Source organism: Balaenoptera musculus, chromosome 15, assembly GCF_009873245.2.
Source record: "Balaenoptera musculus isolate JJ_BM4_2016_0621 chromosome 15, mBalMus1.pri.v3, whole genome shotgun sequence".
Taxonomy (NCBI): domain Eukaryota; kingdom Metazoa; phylum Chordata; class Mammalia; order Artiodactyla; family Balaenopteridae; genus Balaenoptera; species Balaenoptera musculus.
The window spans coordinates 72,366,654-72,387,656 of NC_045799.1; the positions used below are offsets into that span (position 1 = coordinate 72,366,654).

The 21,003-nt window shown below is 49.2% G+C and overlaps 1 protein-coding gene across 3 annotated transcripts in view; it reads right to left on the reverse strand.

Annotated features, from left to right (window-relative positions):
- The window catches only part of BCL7C (BAF chromatin remodeling complex subunit BCL7C), a 33,490-nt gene extending 15,097 nt beyond the window's left edge, over positions 1–18,393 (reverse strand). The window contains exons 1-6 of one of the 3 annotated variants that reach the window (XM_036824935.1): positions 18,091–18,369; positions 17,462–17,540; positions 17,019–17,127; positions 16,764–16,925; positions 15,212–15,297; positions 14,462–14,657 (exon numbers count right to left, since the gene is read on the reverse strand). In XM_036824935.1, coding sequence (XP_036680830.1) covers positions 14,532–14,657; positions 15,212–15,297; positions 16,764–16,925; positions 17,019–17,127; positions 17,462–17,540; positions 18,091–18,182 — 654 coding nt within the window. In that variant the 5' untranslated portion in view covers positions 18,183–18,369 and the 3' untranslated portion in view covers positions 14,462–14,531. Of the gene's footprint in view, positions 1–14,461; positions 14,658–15,211; positions 15,298–16,763; positions 16,926–17,018; positions 17,128–17,461; positions 17,541–18,090 lie in introns of those variants that run through there. The other 2 variants (XM_036824934.1, XM_036824936.1) reach the window with 2 other exon arrangements.
- Positions 18,394–21,003: the final 2,610 nt, after the last annotated feature.

The window sequence follows — 21,003 nt, forward strand, 5'->3', positions numbered from 1 at the left end:
TGTCTATGCATGATATTTCATAATTGTGATAGGGAGAATAATGGCCTTTGTCTAATGTCCTAAAATGTCCACATCCTAATCCCCAGAACCTGTGAATCCGTTACTTTACATGGCAGAAGGGACTCTGCAGATGTGATTAAATTGAAGTCCTTGAGACAGGGACATTATCCTTGATTATCCAGGTGGCCAGTGTAATCACACGAGTCCTTAAAATTGGAAAACCTTTTCTGGTTATGGTCAGAGGGAGATGTAACTGTGGAAGAATGGTCAGAGAGATGCAACATTGCTGCTCTGAAGAAGGGGGAAGGGGACCACGAGCCAAGGACTATGGAGTCCCTCCGGACGCAGGAAAAGGCGAGGAAACGGATCCTCCTCTAGAGCCTCGGAAGGAACACAGCGCTCCCTACCCCTTGATTTTAGCCCAGTGAGACCCATGTTGGACTTCTGACCTCCAACACTGTAAGATAATAAATCTATGTTATTTTAAGCCACCAAATATGTGGTAATTTGCTACAACAATAGAATACTGATACAACAACAAAAAAGCTTTAAGATGTTTGCCTTCCTGTTATGACCTCTACTTCATCTTCCTTTTCTTTTCAGCTTCACTCTTTTTTAAATTTTATCTTATATATATTTTTGGCCGCATTGCGTGCCTTGCGTGGATCTTAGTTCCTGGACCAGAGATTGAACCCAGGCCCTTGGCACTGAAAGTGCAGAGTCCTAACTACTGGATTGCCAGGGAATTCCCCCAGCTTCACTCTTAAGCTAAACTTCCTCCTTGCCCATAGCTTTGTGAGTCAACAGTCATGGGGAGAGAACGAATGGAAAGAGCACTGAGCTTCAAGATAAGGAACCAAAGTTGTAGTTCTAGCTTTGCACTAACTTGCTGTGTGACTCTGAGCCAATTGCGTTCCCTCTCTGAGCCTATAATGTTAATTATTTTAATTAACAAAAATTATATATTGAACAAAATATTTAGCTAGATGTTGTTCAGGGGTATAATACTTCCCCAGTCACAAAGTCTACTTATCCAAACTCTTAAATATGTGAATTTACTTCTTTCTGTTCAACTTATAGGCAACTCTGAGGATTTCAGATCCAGTTCATATAAATTTCAAATCATTCCTTGTTATGACCTTGGGACCTGGAGCTGTAAAAATTTAAAAGGCAACAAACATTCCATAGAAGAATATCCCTCTCAGAGGGCATGCTACCTATCCCAAAATAACCCACAGAAAGAATGAATCCTAAAACATTTCAAGAAAATAAGGAAGGGTATATAGAATATCCATTAATAGAGGAAGTAGTTTAAAAATATTTAAAATGCCACTCTATGCCTATTCAATAACTTTAAGCAAAAGAAAAAAATGTGTAGGATTTTTCATAGGTTTATATATCCCATGCAGCTGCTGAGCATTTATGGTGGAGCCTCACAGACACCTGGGACATTGGTCATGCCCTTTGAGACCCACGGAAGTCATGGGGTCCCTGGAATGTCCTTGTTCCTTAGAAGTGGCACATTCACTCCCAGCACAGTGACCCCACCAGACTCCTGATATGGGCTCTCATGGCCCCTGCTGTTTCAGTTCACTTTTTTCTGGGTCTGGCTTTCAAACTTCCCAAGAGGTTAGATCTGATCAGCTGGGTAGGCATGATCCAGTTGGGCAGTATTTCCAGGCTGTAGGACAGCCTACAGGAGTCCACTGGCGTTCTGGGCATGACCTTTGCTGTGGACGCTGCCTGGTGAATTATAGGATGACCACCATCCCTCGGCCCTGCTAACTGCATGCCTGTAGCAGCCTCAGAAATTATGAAAATCAAATCTGCCCTATACTTTTCTGAATGCTCAGGTCCCACTGAGAATCACTGCTATGGAAAATTGGGTTCAGATGCCAATTCCTGGGCCCATTGGGGATTTGAGAGGAGGAAAGTGGGGTGTCATGACATTTGCTCAGATGGGACTGCAGATGCAGCTGCCATGTGAATTAGGGGGACACCTCTCTAGTACAAGGTCTTGAATTCCTTAACTGGAATTTCTCCCACCATGGGGGTTTTGAGGTATGTAATCATTTAAACTGGAGAAAGAGTACTGTACATGTAGGGGCATAATGGGGGGGGAACTTATTTTTATTTTATTATGAAAAAGAAAATACAGGGAATTCCCTGGTGGTCCAGTGGTTAGGACTCCGAGCTTTCACTGCCGAGGGCCCAGGTTCGATCCCTGGTCAGGGAACTAAGATCCCACAAGCCACACGGCATGGCCAAGAAAGAAAGAAAGTACAGAAATACAGATAAGCAAAAAATAAGAGTAACACTATATTCCTACCACTCAGAGATTCCTATTGCTAACACCTTGAATTGGTCTTTTCTATCTTTCCTAAGAGCTCAGCATGGGGCCCAGCATAGGACAGAACTTCCATGGCTGTTGAGGAATGAACCGAAATGATTCCTCACCTATAAATTAGGAGGTATGATGAAGTGATCTCTAAAAATCTCCCCTCTAAAAATCTAGAAGTGTAGAGTAGGGCGGTGGATAAAAACTTGACCTCTAGTGTGTGTCTCATGTAAACATACACATTACATATACCCATCTATCCAGCACTTAACCTAGGGCCTGGCATGTTAGGAAGACCCAGTCAATGGGAGCCACTGTTACCATCATGTCCTTGCTCCCCACAAGGTTCAAGGATCCCCATCTCCTTTCCCCCAAACTCCAAGCCCCTCAGCCCACTTGCTGCTCTGAAAGCCGTGGCAGAAAATGTCTCCTTAGAGCAGACTGTGAGACTCCTTTCTTTACAGGAACACTCTCTTTACAGTGGTCTTTGAGTTTAATTTTGAAATTGAAAAAAAAAGGAAAAAAAAAAAAAAGCCTGCTTTCGTACTTCCCTGGTGGCGCAGTGGTTAAAAATACACCTGCCAGTGCAGGGATCATGGGTTCGAGCCCTGGTCTGGGAAGATCCCACATGCTGCGGAGCAACTAAGCCCATATGCCACAACTACTGAGCCCGCGTGCCACAACTACTGAAGCCTGCGCGCCTAGAGCCCGTGCTCTGCAACAAGAGAAGCCGCCGCAATGAGAAGCCCGTGCACTGCAACCAAGAGTAGCCCCTGCTCGCCGCAACTAGAGAAAGCCCGCGCGCAGCAACGAAGACCCAACGCAGCCAAAAATAAATAAATAAAAATTTAAAAAAAAAAAGCCTGCTTTCATTAGAAAGTTGGGAAGAATAGGGAACACTAAAATTTTGCTGTAGATGATGGAGGAAATAGTCTGACTTCAGAGTCTGTGCTCTGTGTTAGAGATCACACGCTCTCCAATCAGACTACGTGGACTCACATCTGCCTCTACTATTTACTGACTGGGGGACCTTGGACAAGTGACTTAACTTCTCCGTGCCTCAGTTTTCCCATCTGTAAAATGGACACAATAATAATACTTATCTCACAGAGTTGTTGAAATGATTTTTGTGAGATTATGCATGTAGTTTCTTAGAGTTTTACCTGGCTCAGGGTTAGCTATTTGGTTCTATATGGGCCCAAATTATTCTTAGATCTAAACTGCTTGGAGTGAGGGTTGAGATTCTCACGCAAGTTGAATAACAATGGACCCTAAGTGCCTTTGAAGGAGGATAGGTGTGATTAACTTCAAGGTTGGGGCCAAGCTGAACTGCACAGCTATGTGAGTGGAGGACCAAGTATGTTTGGCTTCTGTATGCTACATTTTTTTTTTTTTTTAAAGCACTTTTCTTTTTTATAGCTACTTTATTTATTTATTTTATTTTTATTTTTGGTTGTGTTGGGTCTTCGGTTCATGCGAGGGCTTTCTCTAGTTGAGGCAAGTGGGGGCCACTCTTCATCGCGGTGCGGGGACCGCTCTTCATCGCGGTGCGCGGGCCTTTCACTATCGCGGCCCCTCCCGTTGCGGGGCACAGGCTCCAGACGCGCAGGCTCAGTAGTTGTGGCTTACGGGCCCAGCTGCTCCGTGGCATGTGGGATCTTCCCAGACCAGGGCTCGAACCCGTGTCCCCTGCATTAGCAGGCAGATTCTCAACCACTGCGCCACCAGGGAAGCCCTGTATGCTACATTTTTAAAGTTAAGATTTAAAAATTAAGCTCCCTGCCCTCGAGGAAAAGAAACTAGTTTAAATGGAAATGGGCTCTGAGTTTAATGTGCTATTAAAGCCAACAGTGAAAGAATATGAAGTGTATTAAGAAGGGTAGGAGGGTGGGAGGCAGAGGGTCTTGGTGGAGGTGATGGCAAGGGATGGAAAAGTCCCCAGGCCTGGAAGGGGAGAGAGGGAGTCCTGGCACATGCCCCAAGGCTGTGCTCCATGAAACTAGCCAGTCCTAGGAGTAGGTGGCTGCCTGATATTCCAGGAATAATGGGATCCTACGTACAAGGAGTCTCAGGCAGCCCTAGATTCTGGTGCCTTGCATGTGGTATGGGGCAGAAGCCATGGACTTTAAAGGACCACTGTCCCTTGGACAGCGATGCCAACAGCAGCCAAGATGAACAAGGGATTAGACCCTCCCTGGCACCAACACACACACACACATGCACACACCCCTAGTTATCCAGGCAACACTTCTTGGATTCTGGTGTGCCCTTGAGAGAGGAAGAAAGCCCCAACAGTACCTGAGATGGAATCTCTGCTTAGAGTCACAAGTTACATTGTTTTTTAAAAAAATATTTGATTATTTGTTTGAAGGGATACCCAAAACAACCAGCCTGGTCCCCACATGTTTTGGTCTAGTGGCTAGAGTCCTCTCTCAAGCCTGCTACTCCATTCCCCACCCCCAGTTTTACTTTCAAACTTGGTTAATAGGTAGTCTTTGGAATTAAAGAGACCTTAGGTTAAGTCTAGGTTCTGTCACTAGCTGTGTGACCTTGGACAAGTTACCATAGTTAACTTTTCTATACCTGTTTCTTTTTTTTTTTATTTTAATTTATTTGGTTGCACTGGGTCTTAGTTGCGGCAGGTGGCCTCCTTAGTTGCAGCTCGCAGGGTCCTTAGTTGTGACTTGAGGGATCCTTAGTTGTGGCACGTGGGCTCCTTAGTTGCAGCAGGTGGGCTCCTTAGTCGCGGCTCGCGGGATCCTTAGTTGCGGCTCACTGGCGCCTTAGTTGCAGTACGCAGGCTCCTTAGTCGTGGCATGTGAACTCTTAGTTGCGGCATGCATGTGGAATCTAGTTCCCTGACCATGGATTGAACCGAGGGCCCCTGCATTGGGAGTGCAGAGTCTTAACCACTGCACCCCCAGCGAAGTCCCTATACCTGTTTCTTCATCAGTAAAATGATGCACTTCCTCTTAGGAATTGTTAGGAGATTGAATTGGAATAATAGGGTGGTTTTCCAACTGCGTCCTGGAAAGCCTCAAATCAGACAACCTAGTGTTTTCCAAACTTCATTCACATCCCATGTTCCCAACCTTCAGACACTTGTACACCATCTCTACTATTTGCTTAATCTTGTCCTTTAAAAATATCAACTTTTAAAATGGAAAAACATTTATTCAAGAAGGAAACTTTATATCACTACCATAAACAGGAAGTACCTATCACTTACCCTAGAATGGTAAAAAATAAATATAACAAAATCAAAACGTTGGTATTCAATTCTCGCTTGCCATGGTTATAGGCCAAAGCTCTGAGCTCAAGGCCAGGACTTTGTTTAAAAAAGATTATCTCAGTCATAAAAGGCCACTTATGGCTGTATATGAAATGTCCAGAATAGCCAAGTCTATAGAGACAGAAAGTAGATTAGTGACAGTCTAGGGCTGGAGGAGAATGGGGATGACTGCTAATGGATATGGTTTGAGGGTGATGAAAATGTTCTAAAGTTGACTGTGGTGATAGCTGCACAACTCTTTGAATATACTTAAAGAACCACTAGATTGTACACTTTAAATGGGTGAATTGTATGGTATATGAATGATCTCTCAATAAAAGTTGTTAGTAAAAAGAGAAAACTGTTAAATCTTATTTTTTTTGTCCTTGAGGTGAATGAAAGGATGCAAAGATACCTGAACCAGGACCACTATTATTTAACTTAACCAGGTCGGTGAGCACCCCCTGCTCCCCATCATCTCCCTGTGGTAAGCTTTTGCCCCCTTATGAAAGGATTCAGTCATAAGCACTCAATGTTAGCTAATATTCCCCCAAACAGATCTGCCAGTCAAGTCGCACAAACCTGGTTTATAACCCTCGCTACTCACCCACTGTCCTGCATCATGACTGTGGAGAAAATCGCCCTGAACCTCACTTTTCTTACTTGTAAAATGTGGACATCTCCCGAGGTATGTATGCACCGCTCCTGACACAAAGTAAGCTCTCAATAGTGGCTCTCATCATAAATGTCCTTAAACTCTTGGAGCTGCAGCGCTAAGAATCAAGGGATGTGGCTTTGAACTATGCCTCTGCCCGGACTAGATACACTGGTGGGAAAGCTTGTCTTTGCCATTCCAAGGTCACATTCTCTTGCTGGGCCTCGGTTTCCTGGACTGTATAATGGGGAGACAGTGGATTCCCAGGGGCAAGTAAATAAAAGAAACCGACTGTGATCGGCTAGTCCCGGGATCCTCACGCCGGCATTACAGCCGGGGAGACAAAGGCCCAGAGGGTCTCAGATGCTGCCCACGGTCAAAAATGCTGGTCAGGAACTCGGGGGAAGGGGACACGTCCACAGGTCCAGTCCTAGGTGACCCTGATCTGCTGCTGTAGAGCAGACACAACCTCGGCGGAACAGTCCCCCACCCGCGCCCCGCAGCCCCGCAGCCCCGCAGCCCCGCAGCCCCGCAGCCCCGCAGCCCCGCAGCCCCGCAGCCCCGCAGCCCCGCAGCCCCGCAGCCCCGCAGCCCTGGGGAAAATCTTGTCCGGAGCGCCCGGACCGGAAGTCCGCCGCGGCCTCTCTAGGACCCCGGCTGGGCGCTCGGTGCCCTTAACGCTTGAGACGCCGCGGGGCGCCCTCCCCGCGCTCAGCCGTTTCCGAGGCACACTGCCCTCCTTTGTTTCCAGGAAGCTTCACCAAAGGCAGGGAAAGGAGCCGGGTCTGTGGGTCCAATTCTACAGACAAGGTGACTGAAGTCACACGGCAGCTGAACCAGAGCCCTGGCGCCCCATTTAGGGCTGTTTTCATTGATCCCAACCGACTCTCTCTGGCTCCCTCACAATATCTTAAAATAGATACAGTAAAACCTCAACTGGGGTTATAATCGATTACAACAGACTTTTACTTTCGTTTCTTTAGCACTGCATTTCCTACATTTCCCAGAGTGCCTGTAGTCCTACCGGTGATTTTAAAAATTAAAGATCGGAAATATTATTCGCTTCACAAAAATTTGGTTTACATACAGCTTCTCCGTGCGTGATCTGCACTTGGTTCACTCTGCTCCTGACACGGGTCAAAGATAGATGAGGAAAAGATTAAAAAAAAAAAAAAAAAAAAATATATATATATATATATATATATATATATACACACATAGTAAGTCCCCTACATACAAACCAGTTCCATTCCGAGAGCACGTTCGTAAGTCCAATTTGTTCGTATGTCCAACAAAGTTAGCCTAGGTACCCCAACTAACACAATCGGCTATATAGTACTGTACTGTAATAGGTTAATAATACTTTTCACACAAATAATACATAACAAACAAACAAAAAATAAAACAATTTTACAGTACAGTACCTTGAAAAGTACAGCAGTGCACTACAACAGCTGGCATACAGGGGCTGGTATCAAGTGAACAGGCAAGAAGAGTTACTGACTGGAGGAGGGAGAGGAGGTGGGAGATGGTAGAGCTGAAGGATCCTCAGCAATAGGAGACGGAGGGCAAGCTTCAATTTCACTCACGCCTAACGTTGATGGCACAGGTTCTGGTTCCTTGCTGGATTCAATTATATCAACCCTCTTGAAAAAACGATCCAGTGATGTCTGGGTAGTAGCTCTTTTCTCCTTGTTGTAGATGACATGGTAGCACTGGATTGCATGCTGAACGGCCACTGCAACCTTCGTGTACTGTTCTACGTTCAGGTCCTGTGCCTCAAAAACTAACAGTGCCTCCTCAAATAAAGAAAATCCCCTTGCCATTTTCTGCATCGTGAATCTCTTCGGTTCTTCAGTTATTTCTTCTTCCTCTTGTCTCTCTTCGCCCTTCCTCTGGGCCTCCAATTCCATCAGGTCTTCATTAGTACAGTACGTGCCTTCATCAATAATTTCTTGAAGTGTTTCAGGAAACTCCCGGGCAGCTACCGTATCTGCACTCGCTGCCTCACCACTTACTTTTAGGTTTTGAAGGTTAGCTCTAGCCTGGAACCGATGAAACCAGCCATGGCTGGCATTAAAAGATGCACCCTCTGATTCTTCGCTGTGTTTCTTCTTTGAGTCTTCATAAAGGGTTTTAGCTTTCTCTTGAATCAGCATAAGCTGAGCGGGACTCGACGCTGATGCTGATTCTGCACTCACACTCTGAGAAGTTTCTCCATCTCCTCCATCACTTTTCCACGCTTCTTCGATACTATTGTCGACATCTTCGGCACAGCAGACTTCACATGTTCCATGATCTTGTCCTTGTTCTTTAGAATCGTGCTGATGGTTGAACGATTCATGTTATAAGAACGAGTGACATCTACCATCTTTTCACCTCGCTCCACTCTCTCAATTATTTTCACTTTTGTTTCCATCATTATCGCTTGGCGCTTCTTAGCAGTACCAGCTACAACACCACTGCTTTTACACTTGCTTCCAGACATCCTGGGCTTGAAATAAAGATACTGTACTACTGTACCCTATACAATACTGTACAGTAAAGTACACAAAAGCACAACCACTTGTAGAGGATGCACGCAGGTGACAATGTACGCCAGACACGTGAACTAACTTACGTGATTGGATGTGCAAACGCAATTCGCATCTTTGAAAGTTCACAACTTGAAGGTTCGTATGTAGGGGACTTACTGTTTATGGAAAAGATAATATTGGCTTCATGTTTCAGATGAGGCAACTAAGGTCTAGACAGGGAAATGACTTGCCCAAGATCACACAGTTAGTACAAATCAATTGAATCTGGAATACCTCCATTCCTATTCTGCATCCTGACCCTTCACTACACCACAGTTGCATCCCAGAGCTGACTGGAGGAACAAAGGAGGGGACAGGCAGAAAAGCCACTGCCAACAGATGAATATAAGGGAATGGAAAGTAAGTTATTGTGCTCTTCCCTTTCACTTGCCCTGTGTGGGGACCTGGGGGTCACCAACCAGTCACACCTGTGGGGCCAATGCCTAAGTCGCATCCTATACCAATGAAAATGTCTGGGGGTAGAAGCCAGACATCAAAATTTCCCAGGTGGTTCCAATATGCAGCAAAGTTTGAGAACCACTGCCATAGGCTGAGTATATTCTTTGGGTTGCCAGGCAAAGCCATGGGGAGCCATGGGAAGTTTTAGAGCAAGGGAGCAGCAGACCAGTTTGGAGTTTAAGGAGAATCAATTCTTAGAAGGAAGGAAGTGTAGTCTGGAGTGAGAAAGGGCCTGGGAGACTAGGGGCAGTGGTGGGATCCCAGTTTGCCGAGAACTGAGGGATTTCCGGGAATGGAATTTGAAGGGCTAACATGGGGAAAGTCCTGGGCAAACCAGAATGCTTGGTCACCTTAGATCCTACCTCTGATATCGTTCTGTCTCCCCAGATTTCTGGGGGACTGATGCCATAGACTCTCCATTCTAGAAAGGTCCCTGAGAAAAGGCTACCCATCTCCCTGGGATGTACTCATCCAGGGCTCTGAGCCCCAGGCGTGACAGGCTTGTGCAGGGAAATAGAAACAGGCAGAGGACTTGGACCCATCTGCTCTCCACCCAGCAGAGGGATCCTAGTCAAAGACAAGTCTATGGCATCTAACCCAGCAATAGAAAGGAACAAACTACTGATCCAAGTAACAGTGTGGATGACTCTCAAAAACATTATGCTGAGTGAAAGAAAACGGATGCAAAGGAGTACATACATTCCACGCATGTGAAGTTCAACAACAGGTTAACCTCATCAAAACCAAAATCAGAACAGCGCTGCCTCTAGGGAGCTGGGGACAGGGAAGGGGCAACAGGAAACTTTCCGGGGGGGATAGTGATATAGTTGGTAAGGGCTTGCATTATGCAAATTATATATTTGTTGAAACTCACTGGATCACAGTTAACACCTGTGCATTTTGCTATATGAATAGTTTTTCTTTTTACAGGAAAAGAAAAACCTGTAAATAAATACTGGACTCTAGTGAAAAACATGCATGCCGAAGTGTAGAGAGGGAAGTATACCATTGTCTGCAACTTATTTTGAAATGTATCAAGAAAATAAGAAAGGTTGTTAGATGGATGGATAGGGCTATGTGATAAAGCAAACACAGTAAAATGTTATAGAATCTAGGTGGTAGGTACATCAGTGTTACCTGTACAATTCTTCCAATTTTGCTGTAAACTTTAAAACTATAATAAAATATTAAGGGAAAAAACCCTCTAAGTCTGATCATGTTACTCCTCTGCGCAGACCCCTTCAATAGCTCTTCATCTCACCCAGAATAAAAGCCAAAGTCCTGACAATGGCCTCCAAGCAGGATAAACTTACATCCTGGTTATCCCGTATCACGTGTTATCCGGGCATAATTATTAATACATCCTCTTTTATCCTCAAAGTTTGAATGACAGGTTATGTGCCTGTCCTGCCTCTGAGGCCCTTGCTGACCTGACCTCACTTCCCACCACTCTCTCCCTCCTCCCTCTGCTCCAGAGGCACTGATCTCATTTCCAGGCATGTGCCCCCTCAGGGCCTTTGCACTGGCTGTTCCCTCTTCCTGGAATGCATTTCCCTCAGGTATGTGCAAGGTTTTCTCCCTCACTTCCTTCAAGTTTTTTCTCAAATGTCTCCTCAGTCAGGCCTCCCCTGACCTCCCTATTTAAAATTGCAATCTGCTCTTTCCCCACTTCCCTTACTCGATTTTTTCCACAGTACTTTTAACTTTCTACATATAATCTAATTTACTGAAGCTAAGTTCCATGAAGGCAAGGATATTTTTCCATCTTGCCTATGCTGTATCCCCAGGGCCTAGAATAGTACCTGGCAAACAGTAAGTGCACAATAAATACACGTTGCTATGAATAAAGGAATTCCCCTGCCTTCGTGGAGCTTGCAGTCTGGTGCTGGAGACCGAAGCCAACATCGACCATCACAAGAGAATTCCTGATGCTCTGGGAAACGGCAGAAGAGGGGACAGGGGGCACAAGGAGAGGAGAGAAGACCACACCAGGAAGCTGAGGTTTGAAAAACAAGAAGCCATCTCCCAGATGAAGAGGGACGAGAAGGGCACTCCCGGCCGAGCAAACAGCATGAGCAAAGCCGCAGAGGTGAGGAAAAAAGCAAAGTGTCTGGGGGTGATTATAGGCAGTTCCAAGGGTAGCTGTGCAGGGATGGGAGGAAGAGGAGGAGTGTGGTGCCATCCTGCAGGTAATGAGGGGACTGGAGGGTTTTAACCCCGGGCAGCATTATGGGCAGATTCAGGTTTCTGAGACCGCCCAGCTGCTGGGTGGACAATGGATTGCTGATGGGCCAGAGCGAAGCAGGGAAACTCACTGGGAGGCACCAGCAAAACAGTGGGGCCCTAAAGAAAGGGGCAAGTGGGAGGGTTATTTAGGACAAGGACTTAACGGGACAGGGTGACTCATGGGATGTTGACTCTGACTTCTGGGTGCTCCCATCTTAGCCAGCTCCTGGGATTGTGGGCCATTTCTGGGGAATCCCAGAGGGGATGCTGGGAACAGGTTGGGAGGAGGGCTAGGCTGAGGATCTGTGGGACGTCCTGTGAAGGCATTTGGCTCTTTGAGCCTGGAGGTAGGGGGCAGAACTGGGAGGCAGAGACTTGGGAACCATTAATTCAAGGAGTAGGTGGGACCTAGCAGGGAGAGTGTTCATGAAAAGAGCTAGGCCAGAGCGAGAGATATTTAAGGGATCAGGAAAAGGAGAGAGTGACATAGGGGAAGAGAATTGCGGAGCACTGGAGGCTAGGGCCTGAGAGCCAAGGGTGAAGAATTTCCAAAAAGAGAGTGTGGATGTGGGGAGGAGGCGGGGATGGCATGGCAAGGTGATGGTCAGGGATATGGCTATGGAAGAGGTGGCTTTTAAACCAGGTTACAGAGTAGGCTACAGAAAAGGTGAGGGCAGGCTTGGGCTAAGGGACAGCTGCCCGGGGACTGGGGCCTTGGGCCAGGAGAGGGATAGGAATGGGGAAGACTCAAACTTTAGCCTTTCAAGCCTACTCAGAAATGACTCTTCCTCCCCAGTCTCACTGGCAGGTGAGTCTCTGGCCTCTACCACTACCCCCTAATATCCTCATCTGTAAAATGGGGTAATAGGAAAAACAGCTGCCATTTGTTGAGCACTTACTATGTACCAAGCCAAGGACTCTCTCTCCATGTATTGCCTCATTTAATCCTCACAATAATCTCACCAGGCTGATGTTACTATTATCCCCATTGTACAGATGAGAAAACTGAGGCACAGAGAGGTTAAGTCACTTGCTCAAGGTCACACAGTGAATGAATGGAGACGCTGAGATTCTAACCCAGAGCCTGAATTCTGGGCCTTAACACTGTACTACTAATCCATACAAAGCACTTTACATTTTACAGAGCACTCTCATTACCACATGAGGTGATTCAGGGGAATAATGAGATGACCCACACACCCTAGAAATGGCTGAGATTTTTACCACATGTGCTGAGGCTGAATAATGGCCCTCCAAAGAGGTCCAGGCCCTATCCCCAGAACGTGTGAATAGGTTACTTTACATGGCAAATAAGATTCTGCCGATGTGATGAAATTAACAATCTTGAGCTGGGAAGATTAGCCTAGATTATGCAGGTGGGTCCAATGTAATCACAAGAGTCTTTAATAGAGGGAGGCAGGAGAGTCAGAGAAGCAGATGTGACAATGGAAGCAGAGACAGAAAGGGAGTTTGGACGATGCTATGCTGCTGGATGTGAAGATGGAGGGAGGGGCCACAAGGGGTGCAGGTGGTCTGCAGAAGCTGGAAAAAGCAGGCAAACAGATTCTCCCCTACAGTCTCTGGAAGGAACCAGCCCTGCCGACATTTTTACTTTAACCCACTGAGAGTAATTTTGGACTTCTAACCTCCAGAATGCTAAAGTAATACATTTGCATTGTTTTAAGCCTCTAAAATTGTGGTAATTTGTTAGGCAGCAACAAGAAATGAATGTACCACATCACTGCACACCTGGCTCCCCTGGCCAGCCTGGCTCAAATATTACTACTGAAGCTGCTGTCAGGAAACACCCTGAATTTTTTTAAAAGTTCTTTAAAGTTTCAATTTGGTCTTCTCTGAACCTCAGTCTCTTCCTTTGTTAAAAATAAAAATAGGGTTAATACACCTGACTCTGACTCTCTTACAGGCACAGAGTGAAGGTACCCTTATATTATTTGAAGTTTCCCACAACCCACTGCAGCAGATGAGGCCTAGTTATTGTCCCCATTGCTCAGATGAACAAACTAAGGCTCAGAGAGGGGAAACAGCCAGCATAGGGCCACACAGCTAGTGAGTAACAGAGCCAGGACTTTCACCAGGACTTCTGACTTCAGATCTACCACACTGAGGTACATGTCTCAGAGTCAAGCTTGTGTGCCACCTACTCAGAGAAGCCTTCCTGGAGAACCTCAGCCCATTCATTAATTCATTCATTCACCAAACAATTGCTGTGACTGCTCTATGCCTAGTGTGCTGCTAGGCAAGGCTGGGACCAAGTTCTGCTCTCAGGAGCCCGCAGCCTAGTGGATGAGATAGACACACAAACCAACCATCCCCAAACAGCCTGATAAATGCTGAGACAAAGGGAAAGAAGCACACGGGGTTGTGGGAGCCCGAAGGGGGGAAACTCACTGAGCCTGGGGAAGGCTTCCTGGAGAAGGTAGTGACTGAGCCGAAGACAAGCAAGATTCAACCAGAAGTGTGGGCAGGGGTTCCAGTGGAGGAATGGCTAAGCAGAGGCAGGGAGGAATGATGCTGTAGCTTCCTGACGGCAGGGAATGGGTTGGGTCATCCCAGGCCCCAAAGTCCCTCTGGGCTTCTGTGTTCCTGTGTGTGAATGGGAATCACGGGCCTAGCTGCCCAGAGCTTTGGTAATTGCTGGGCCCAGGGGAGGGCTGAGCAGGAAGAAAAGGGGTCCTGGGATTCCCAGAGCAGGAGGGCTGAAGGAAGGGTCAAAGGTAAGGGGGACAGGACAGGGTGGAGGGAGTGCTGGGGAGGCAGGGTCCTGGCTCAAACCCCTCTTCCATGTCTGACTCAGGGTGTGACTACAGGTAGGTCCTCTCAGAGCCTCAGTGACCCCATCTGAGAAATGGAGCGTGAGACAAAACTGTCTCCAAAGACCCTCCCCAGCCCTGACGGGGAAATGACATGACACAAAATTACAAAAGGGTCTTTATTTGTAAAAAGCCAAAGGGACCCCTGGGGCGACAGGACAGGCAGGCCGGCTTCTCAGGGGTCAGGGGCATTTGGGCAGATGCGCTTGAGTGGGGGGGCGCCCTCCGAGTCCTCTGTATCACCCTGGGCTGCCTCGGGGACAGGTGGCACTGGCTCAAAGACGGGGTAAGCTTCAGGGGCCTGGAGAGGAAGGGTGGACAGGCATGAGCTCCACCCAAACCCAGGAGTGCAGCCTCCTTGCCTATGCCTTCTCGAAAGCCTCCACTCCACTCCCCTCCCGGACCCGGGAGTCTAGCCCAGGGCCAGGGCCCCAGGACGCAGATTAAGTAGGGCGCCGGAAACAACAACAACACCGTTTGGGGGGAAGACGTTGACATTTGATATTTCTCGAAAACTTATCACGGTAGTCCTTGTGGGAAAAGTCAGAAGTTTGTGGGGGACTTTCTTAAGCTAATTACATACTTAGGATTAAAAAAAAAAAAATACTTGGAGGTGCACCATGATCTTTTCAGGCCTTTAATGGTCTCAAATCAGCCCCAATCCAGCCTGCAGGATTTTGTTTCTAAAACACCCTTTTCTTTTCAGTCCCAAGAACCCAGCCTAATAGCCTTTAGCTGTGTCCACGGTCTACATTTCCCACCTGGACCTTGAGAGTGCAGCCCCCAAGGCTTTGGCTACCCCAGAGCCCCCATTTCCTCCAAGACCTGGTAGTCCGGCCTCCCGGCCGCTCTCACCTCAGCCTCCAGCAGTGCTGGAACAGGCTCCTCCTTGGTCAGCATTGGAGGCTCATCCGTGCCGCCTGCGGTTACGCCCCCAGGATCTGGAACATGAAATTAACAGGTGTTCCCTGAGCAGCTGCTCTGTGCCACAGCACAGACTGAGAGGGAAACATACCAGTCACAAAAGCCCGCGGGCTGTGGGAGCACTGAGGGGGGAGCCAGTCACCTGGCTGCAACCCAGGAAGAAAACACAGGAAGGACATTTAGGTGGGATCTTGACGGGTGAGTAGATTTGATCAGACAAATGGGGAGCTGGAGTACATTTCAGGCAGAGGGAACAGAAGCTTGGCAAGCCCAGATTCTGGGGTTGGACTGCCTGGGTTCGAATCCTGGCCCTGGGCAAGTGACTTAATTGCTCTAAGCCTGTTTTCCCCACCTGTAAAATGGAGATGATTACAGTAGTTACCACCTGAGACTGTTGTAAGAATTAAATGAGATAACACAGGAAAAGCCATTACTACAGTGCCCGGCACACAGTAAGTGCTCAATAAATGCCAATTATTGTTTTTATATTAGTAAAGGTACACAAGCGTGTGGTATGATCTAGACAACACAGAACATAGGCCCAAGCCATGGTGTTCTTGGAAGGGAACAATGAGGTCAGCAGGGGACAGTTCACGAAGGGCCCGGAGCGCCAGGCTGAGAAGTCAAAGGTCACAGGCAGCCATTGAAGGCTTTGAAGCAGGAAAATGACCTCGTCAACCTTGTGCTCTGGTAGCTGTGTGGGTCCAACTGGAAGAAAGGAGACCCAGGAGGAGGCTGAAGCTGGGTGCGGGTGAGAGAGATGACAGAGCCTGGGAAGGCAGACACATTGGGGAGGTGAATCTGACCAGACAGGGGATTGACTCTATGGGAAGAAAGAGGAGCTGAGGAGGACTCATACCCCAGATCCTGGCTCACTGGCTGTGTGAGCTTGGGCAACTTACTTAACCTCTCTGGGTTTCGGTTTCTCATCTGGGTTTCTTATGATCTAAATGGAGATCATAACCCTCACAGGGTTGTAGTAAGGATTAAATGAGATAAAACATGGAAAGTGCTTAGAAGGGTGCCTGGCACACAGTAAGATCTCAATAAGTATTAGCTGTTATTATCACTTATTATTAATCACTCTTACGATTATCACGATTATCTATTCCTTAGCAAATATTTATTGAGCACCTACTATGTGTTCCATGGTGTTCTGAGGATACAGCAGTGAACAAGATTGATATGGGCCCAACATTCAGGAAGCGACATGACGTGGGAGTGGCAGAGAAAGATACTTAACTAGTAAAAAGCTAAATTTACATGAAAACCTCAGACAGTGCTAAGTTATCCACAGATGCTAAGAAGCCAGGGGAAGGAGACAGTCCCTAGAGGAAGGGCAGTGACTTTCCACAGGACTCAGGGAAGGCCTCCCAAGGAGGCAACACAGGAAGGGGAGCAGGTCGAGGGGTAAGCTGGTGGCTTTGACCTTGGAGAGGACAAGATTCAGAAGAGAGGGCTCCTGGGAGGCACCTGGTCCTACCTCTCTCCTGGCCCAGCTGTGGGGGCTGAGCATCCTCTGGGACCCCTTCCGGTGGTCCAGCAGGTGACACAGGGCGGCTGGGCTGGGGGGTGCCCCCAGGGCTGGGATCGGTGCCCTTTTGCAGGGAGCCTTCCGAATGGAAACTCTGGTTACTGTTCTCATCTGTGGGAGCAAAAGCCAAAAGGGTTGGGCCTGAGGCCTCCAGCCCCCTCCCTCAATCCCCACAGCCCCCCACATCTCAGCATCCCTACATACCATTGAGATCAAGCAGGATGAGAGGGCCACCCCCTCGGGGACTGGCACCCCTGCCCCTCCGCTCCCGGCCTCGGGATCTCTCTGCCCCGCCACCTGCCCTCCGTCGCTCCTGGGGGTTAGAGGGCTAAGGGTCAGAGTCAGCTTTCTAGTTAGCACTTGCAAAGCCCCCACTGTACAAATAAGGAAACTGAGGCACAGAGAAGCAGAAGGCCCTGCATGAGGGGACAGGTTGTGCACAGTGGGTTAGGTCTTGAACTGGGGTGGGGGGGAGCAGGGTCTGGTGTGGGGGGAGGGGGAAGAGGCGGAGTTGCTACTAATTGTTAACATCTGTCCGGGCTCCTGCATTTGAGGTCTGAGTGGGGACTGGAGGTGGAGGCCAGGGTGGGGAGGGGCTTGCCTGAGGCTGCACAGAGGAAGGGCCTGGTGTGGGAGAACTTGCTCACCTCCTCCTGGGGGTCCACCACTGGCACCCACTTGAAGATACGAAGGGAAGTGTCGCCCACAGTCACCCAGCGCTTCTCCCTGTGGGACAGTGGGGGGACTGGGTCAGAGAGGCCTGAGGAGAGAGCCACCCCAGGAGCTGGACACATCTGGGGATACCTGTAGAGGTGGTGGTGGTGCCGGAGGGAAGGGGCAGTTTTGCTAATGGGACATAGTTAGAGGGAGAAACCCTGCAGACCCGAGGGTATAGATAGGGGGTGCCTCTAGAGAGAGAGTGTGACTTGGGGTCATGGCTCTGCAGACCCCTGGGGTATATACATGGAGACCGCGACTATGGGCCCGGCTGGGGACCAAAGCAATGAAGATCACTCTGCATACTTGCGAAAGGAGTGTCAAAGCTTCAGGGGGCGGGGCATAAATGGGGGCTCCAGCCTCGGGAGGGCAGGGTTGGGGAACACGCTTTGTAGACCCCAGGGTGTAGCCAGGAGAAGGAAGATAGAGCCCTGCAGATCCAGGGCGCAGCTGGGAGGCACACCTAACACCTGGGGGCCACAGCTGGCGAAGGGGGTAGACGTATCTGGGGGAAGAGTGGCCCATCGTGTCCCGTCCCTGGCCCCGGGGCAGCGCTCACCATCTCCGGACCTTCTCGATGGTCGCCATCACCTTCTTGATGTCATCCTTGGCCCGGCTCCGGGTCTCGGCCCGCACGGTCCGGCCGGCCATGCTGGCGGGGCTGGGGCCGAGCGCGGCTGGGCCGCCTCCCGTCCGGCTGGCTCAGGCTCGGCGCCAGGCCGGGGCGCCGCTCTCTCGGCCTGTCGTCTCTCCGGGAGTTGGCCGCGCCCTCCCTCGCTCCCCAAGGCTTCCGCGAGTCCCCGCCCCGCTTCCTGCCGCCGCGCCCCGCCCCGGCCCGTCCCCGGAGCGGCCGGGCGGCGCGGGCGGCCAGAGCCCAGGCCTGGAAGCCGGCCGACCCCGCCCCGACCGGGCCCGCCCCCTCGGGGCACCGGGACGAGCAGCGCCCCCTGCCCGCCGCCGAGAGGCAGGTTGGGGGCAGCTGGGCGACTGGACGCGCGCGGTGGGGCTGCGGCCGTGCGTTCAGACCACGTGGGCGCCAGGGGGCGCGAGAGGGTGTGTGTCCCGTGTGCTACCGCTGCGCGTGGGGGCGTCCCTGGAACGGGGTGTGTGTGTGTGTGCGCGTGTGCATGTGCGTGGGTGTGTGTCCCCCTCGCCAGGCTATCTGGTTCTACACTGTTCAACTACCCATTCATTCAACAGTCTATTGACTGAGTGCCAGTTACGTACGTGCCAGACACTGCAAATATGACTGACTCTCCACCCACCAGAATGGCTAAAGTGAGAATGACGGACCTTACCAAGTGGAGGCGAAGAAGTAGAGCAACTGGATCCCTCATATTTCTGGGGGAGTGTAAATTGGTAGAGACACTTTGGAAAGCTGGCGGTTTTCTAGTGAAACTCTATGATCCAGCAGTTCCACTCCTAGGTCGTTAACACCCAACAGAAATGCGTGGGTATCAGAACCAAGGGGCCTGTACTGGAATGTTTATACCTCTATTCATAATAGCCTCAGACTGGAAACAACCCATCGACAGGGGAGTGCAAAATGATTGTAGCCTGTTCACACCATGGAGGACACAGCAAGGAGAGTGATGTCCTGCTACCCCCAACAACTGGGACAAGTCTCATGAAAGAAGTCAGATACAGCACTACACACTGTATGATTCCATTTATATAAAGTTCAAAGCAGGCAAAACTGGGCTTCCCTGGTGGCGCAGTGGTTAAGAATCCGCCTGTCAATTCAGGGGACACCGGTTCGAGCCCTGGTCGGGGAAGATCCCACATGCCGCGGAGCAACTGAGCCTGTGCACCACAACTGCTGAGCCTACGCTATAGAGCCCGAGAGCCACAACTACTCAAGCCTGTGCGCCTGGAGCCCGTGCTTCGAAACGGGAGAGGCCACCGCAATGAGAAGCCTGCACACCGCAACAAAGAGTTGCCCCCGCTCACCGCAACTAAAGAAAGCCCGCGGCGCAGCAATGATGACCAAACACAGCCAAAAATAAATAAATATATAAATTAAAAAAAAAAAAAACAGACGAAACCAATTAATGGTGTGAGAAATCAGAATAGTGGTCAGCCTTGGGACTGGGAGGGGCTAAGAGGGGGCTCTAGGGGGCTCTGGGAACTGGTCATGTTCTGTTTCTTAATCTGGTGCTGGTTCCCAGGGCATATTTACTCTTGGAAAATTCATCAGGCTGTACCCTTATGATGTGTGTACTTTTCTCTGTGTATATTTTACTTCAATGGAAAGTTTACTTAAAATGAGTGTGTCTTGGTTGATTTTGTTTGAGGCTGTGTTTGTCAGCAGATGCCACCTTCTAAATTTCTGTTGTTATGTGTGCGTGTGTTTCAAGGGTGTGGCTATTATGTCTGTGTGTTTTGGTGTTATTATGTTCAGAGGGGTTAAGGTATAGGAAGGTGGTTATGACAGCATTTCTGGATCCAAACTGCTGGGGTAAAATCCCAGCTCTTCTTGTCCAGTGACCTTGGACAAGTCACTTATTTCTAATTCCTCGGCTATAACATGGGAGTGAGTTAATACATGTATAGCTTAGAACAGTGCCTTGCACATAGCAAATACCCAACAACAGTCTCTGTTAAAAAAATGTGTGATGGTGACTTCCCTGGTGGCGGAGTGGTTAAGAATCTGCCTGCCAATGCAGGGGACACGGGTTTGAGCCCTGGTCCGGGAAGCTCCCACATGCCGCGGAGCAACTAATACCATGCGCCACAACTACTGAGCCTGCGTTCTAGAGCCCACGTGCTGCAACTACTGAAGCCCGCGCGCCTAGAGCCTGTGCTCCGCAGCAAGAGAAGCCACCGCAATGAGAAGCCCGCGCACCGCAACGAAGAGTAGTCCCTGCTCGCCGCAACTAGAGAAAGCCCACGCACAGCAACGAAGACCCAATGCAGCCCCCCCCCCCAAAAAAAGTGTGTGATGGCCCCACCTGCTGTGCCCTCTGCCAGTTCATCTCTTTCTTCCTTTATTCTGGCAGTTGTCTGCACATGGCAATGTACTCACAGACACACAGGTCTCCTTCCCAGTTTCTTCATTCACAAACCCCATAACAAGCTGTTGTCTATCGTTTCCCCATCAGACTGTGAGCTCCTCAGGGGGCTAGAGACCAAGAATGGATCATCTCTGGGTCCCAGAGCCCAGGAGAGTGTGGGTGCTTGGGAACCATTTGTGGGGATAAGTAAGTGTGTACAGACCGTTCAGCATTTGTCTGCATCAGGTTAGTGTGTTGACGTGTGGGTATGACTCCCTGTACCTGTCTCTTAAGCTTGTTCCTGTGTGAGAACCCTTCAGTAGATGCGGGTGTGTCAGAAGAGTTCTCTTACTGGGTCTGGTAAGGTGAGGTGAGGTGGCCCCCTAGTAGGTGTGACTGTGAAAGCAAGGGCAGAAGCCATCTGAGATAGGCCGGGAGGTGTATGTCCGGGCAGGTGTGGCCTAAGCCTGAGGGCCCCC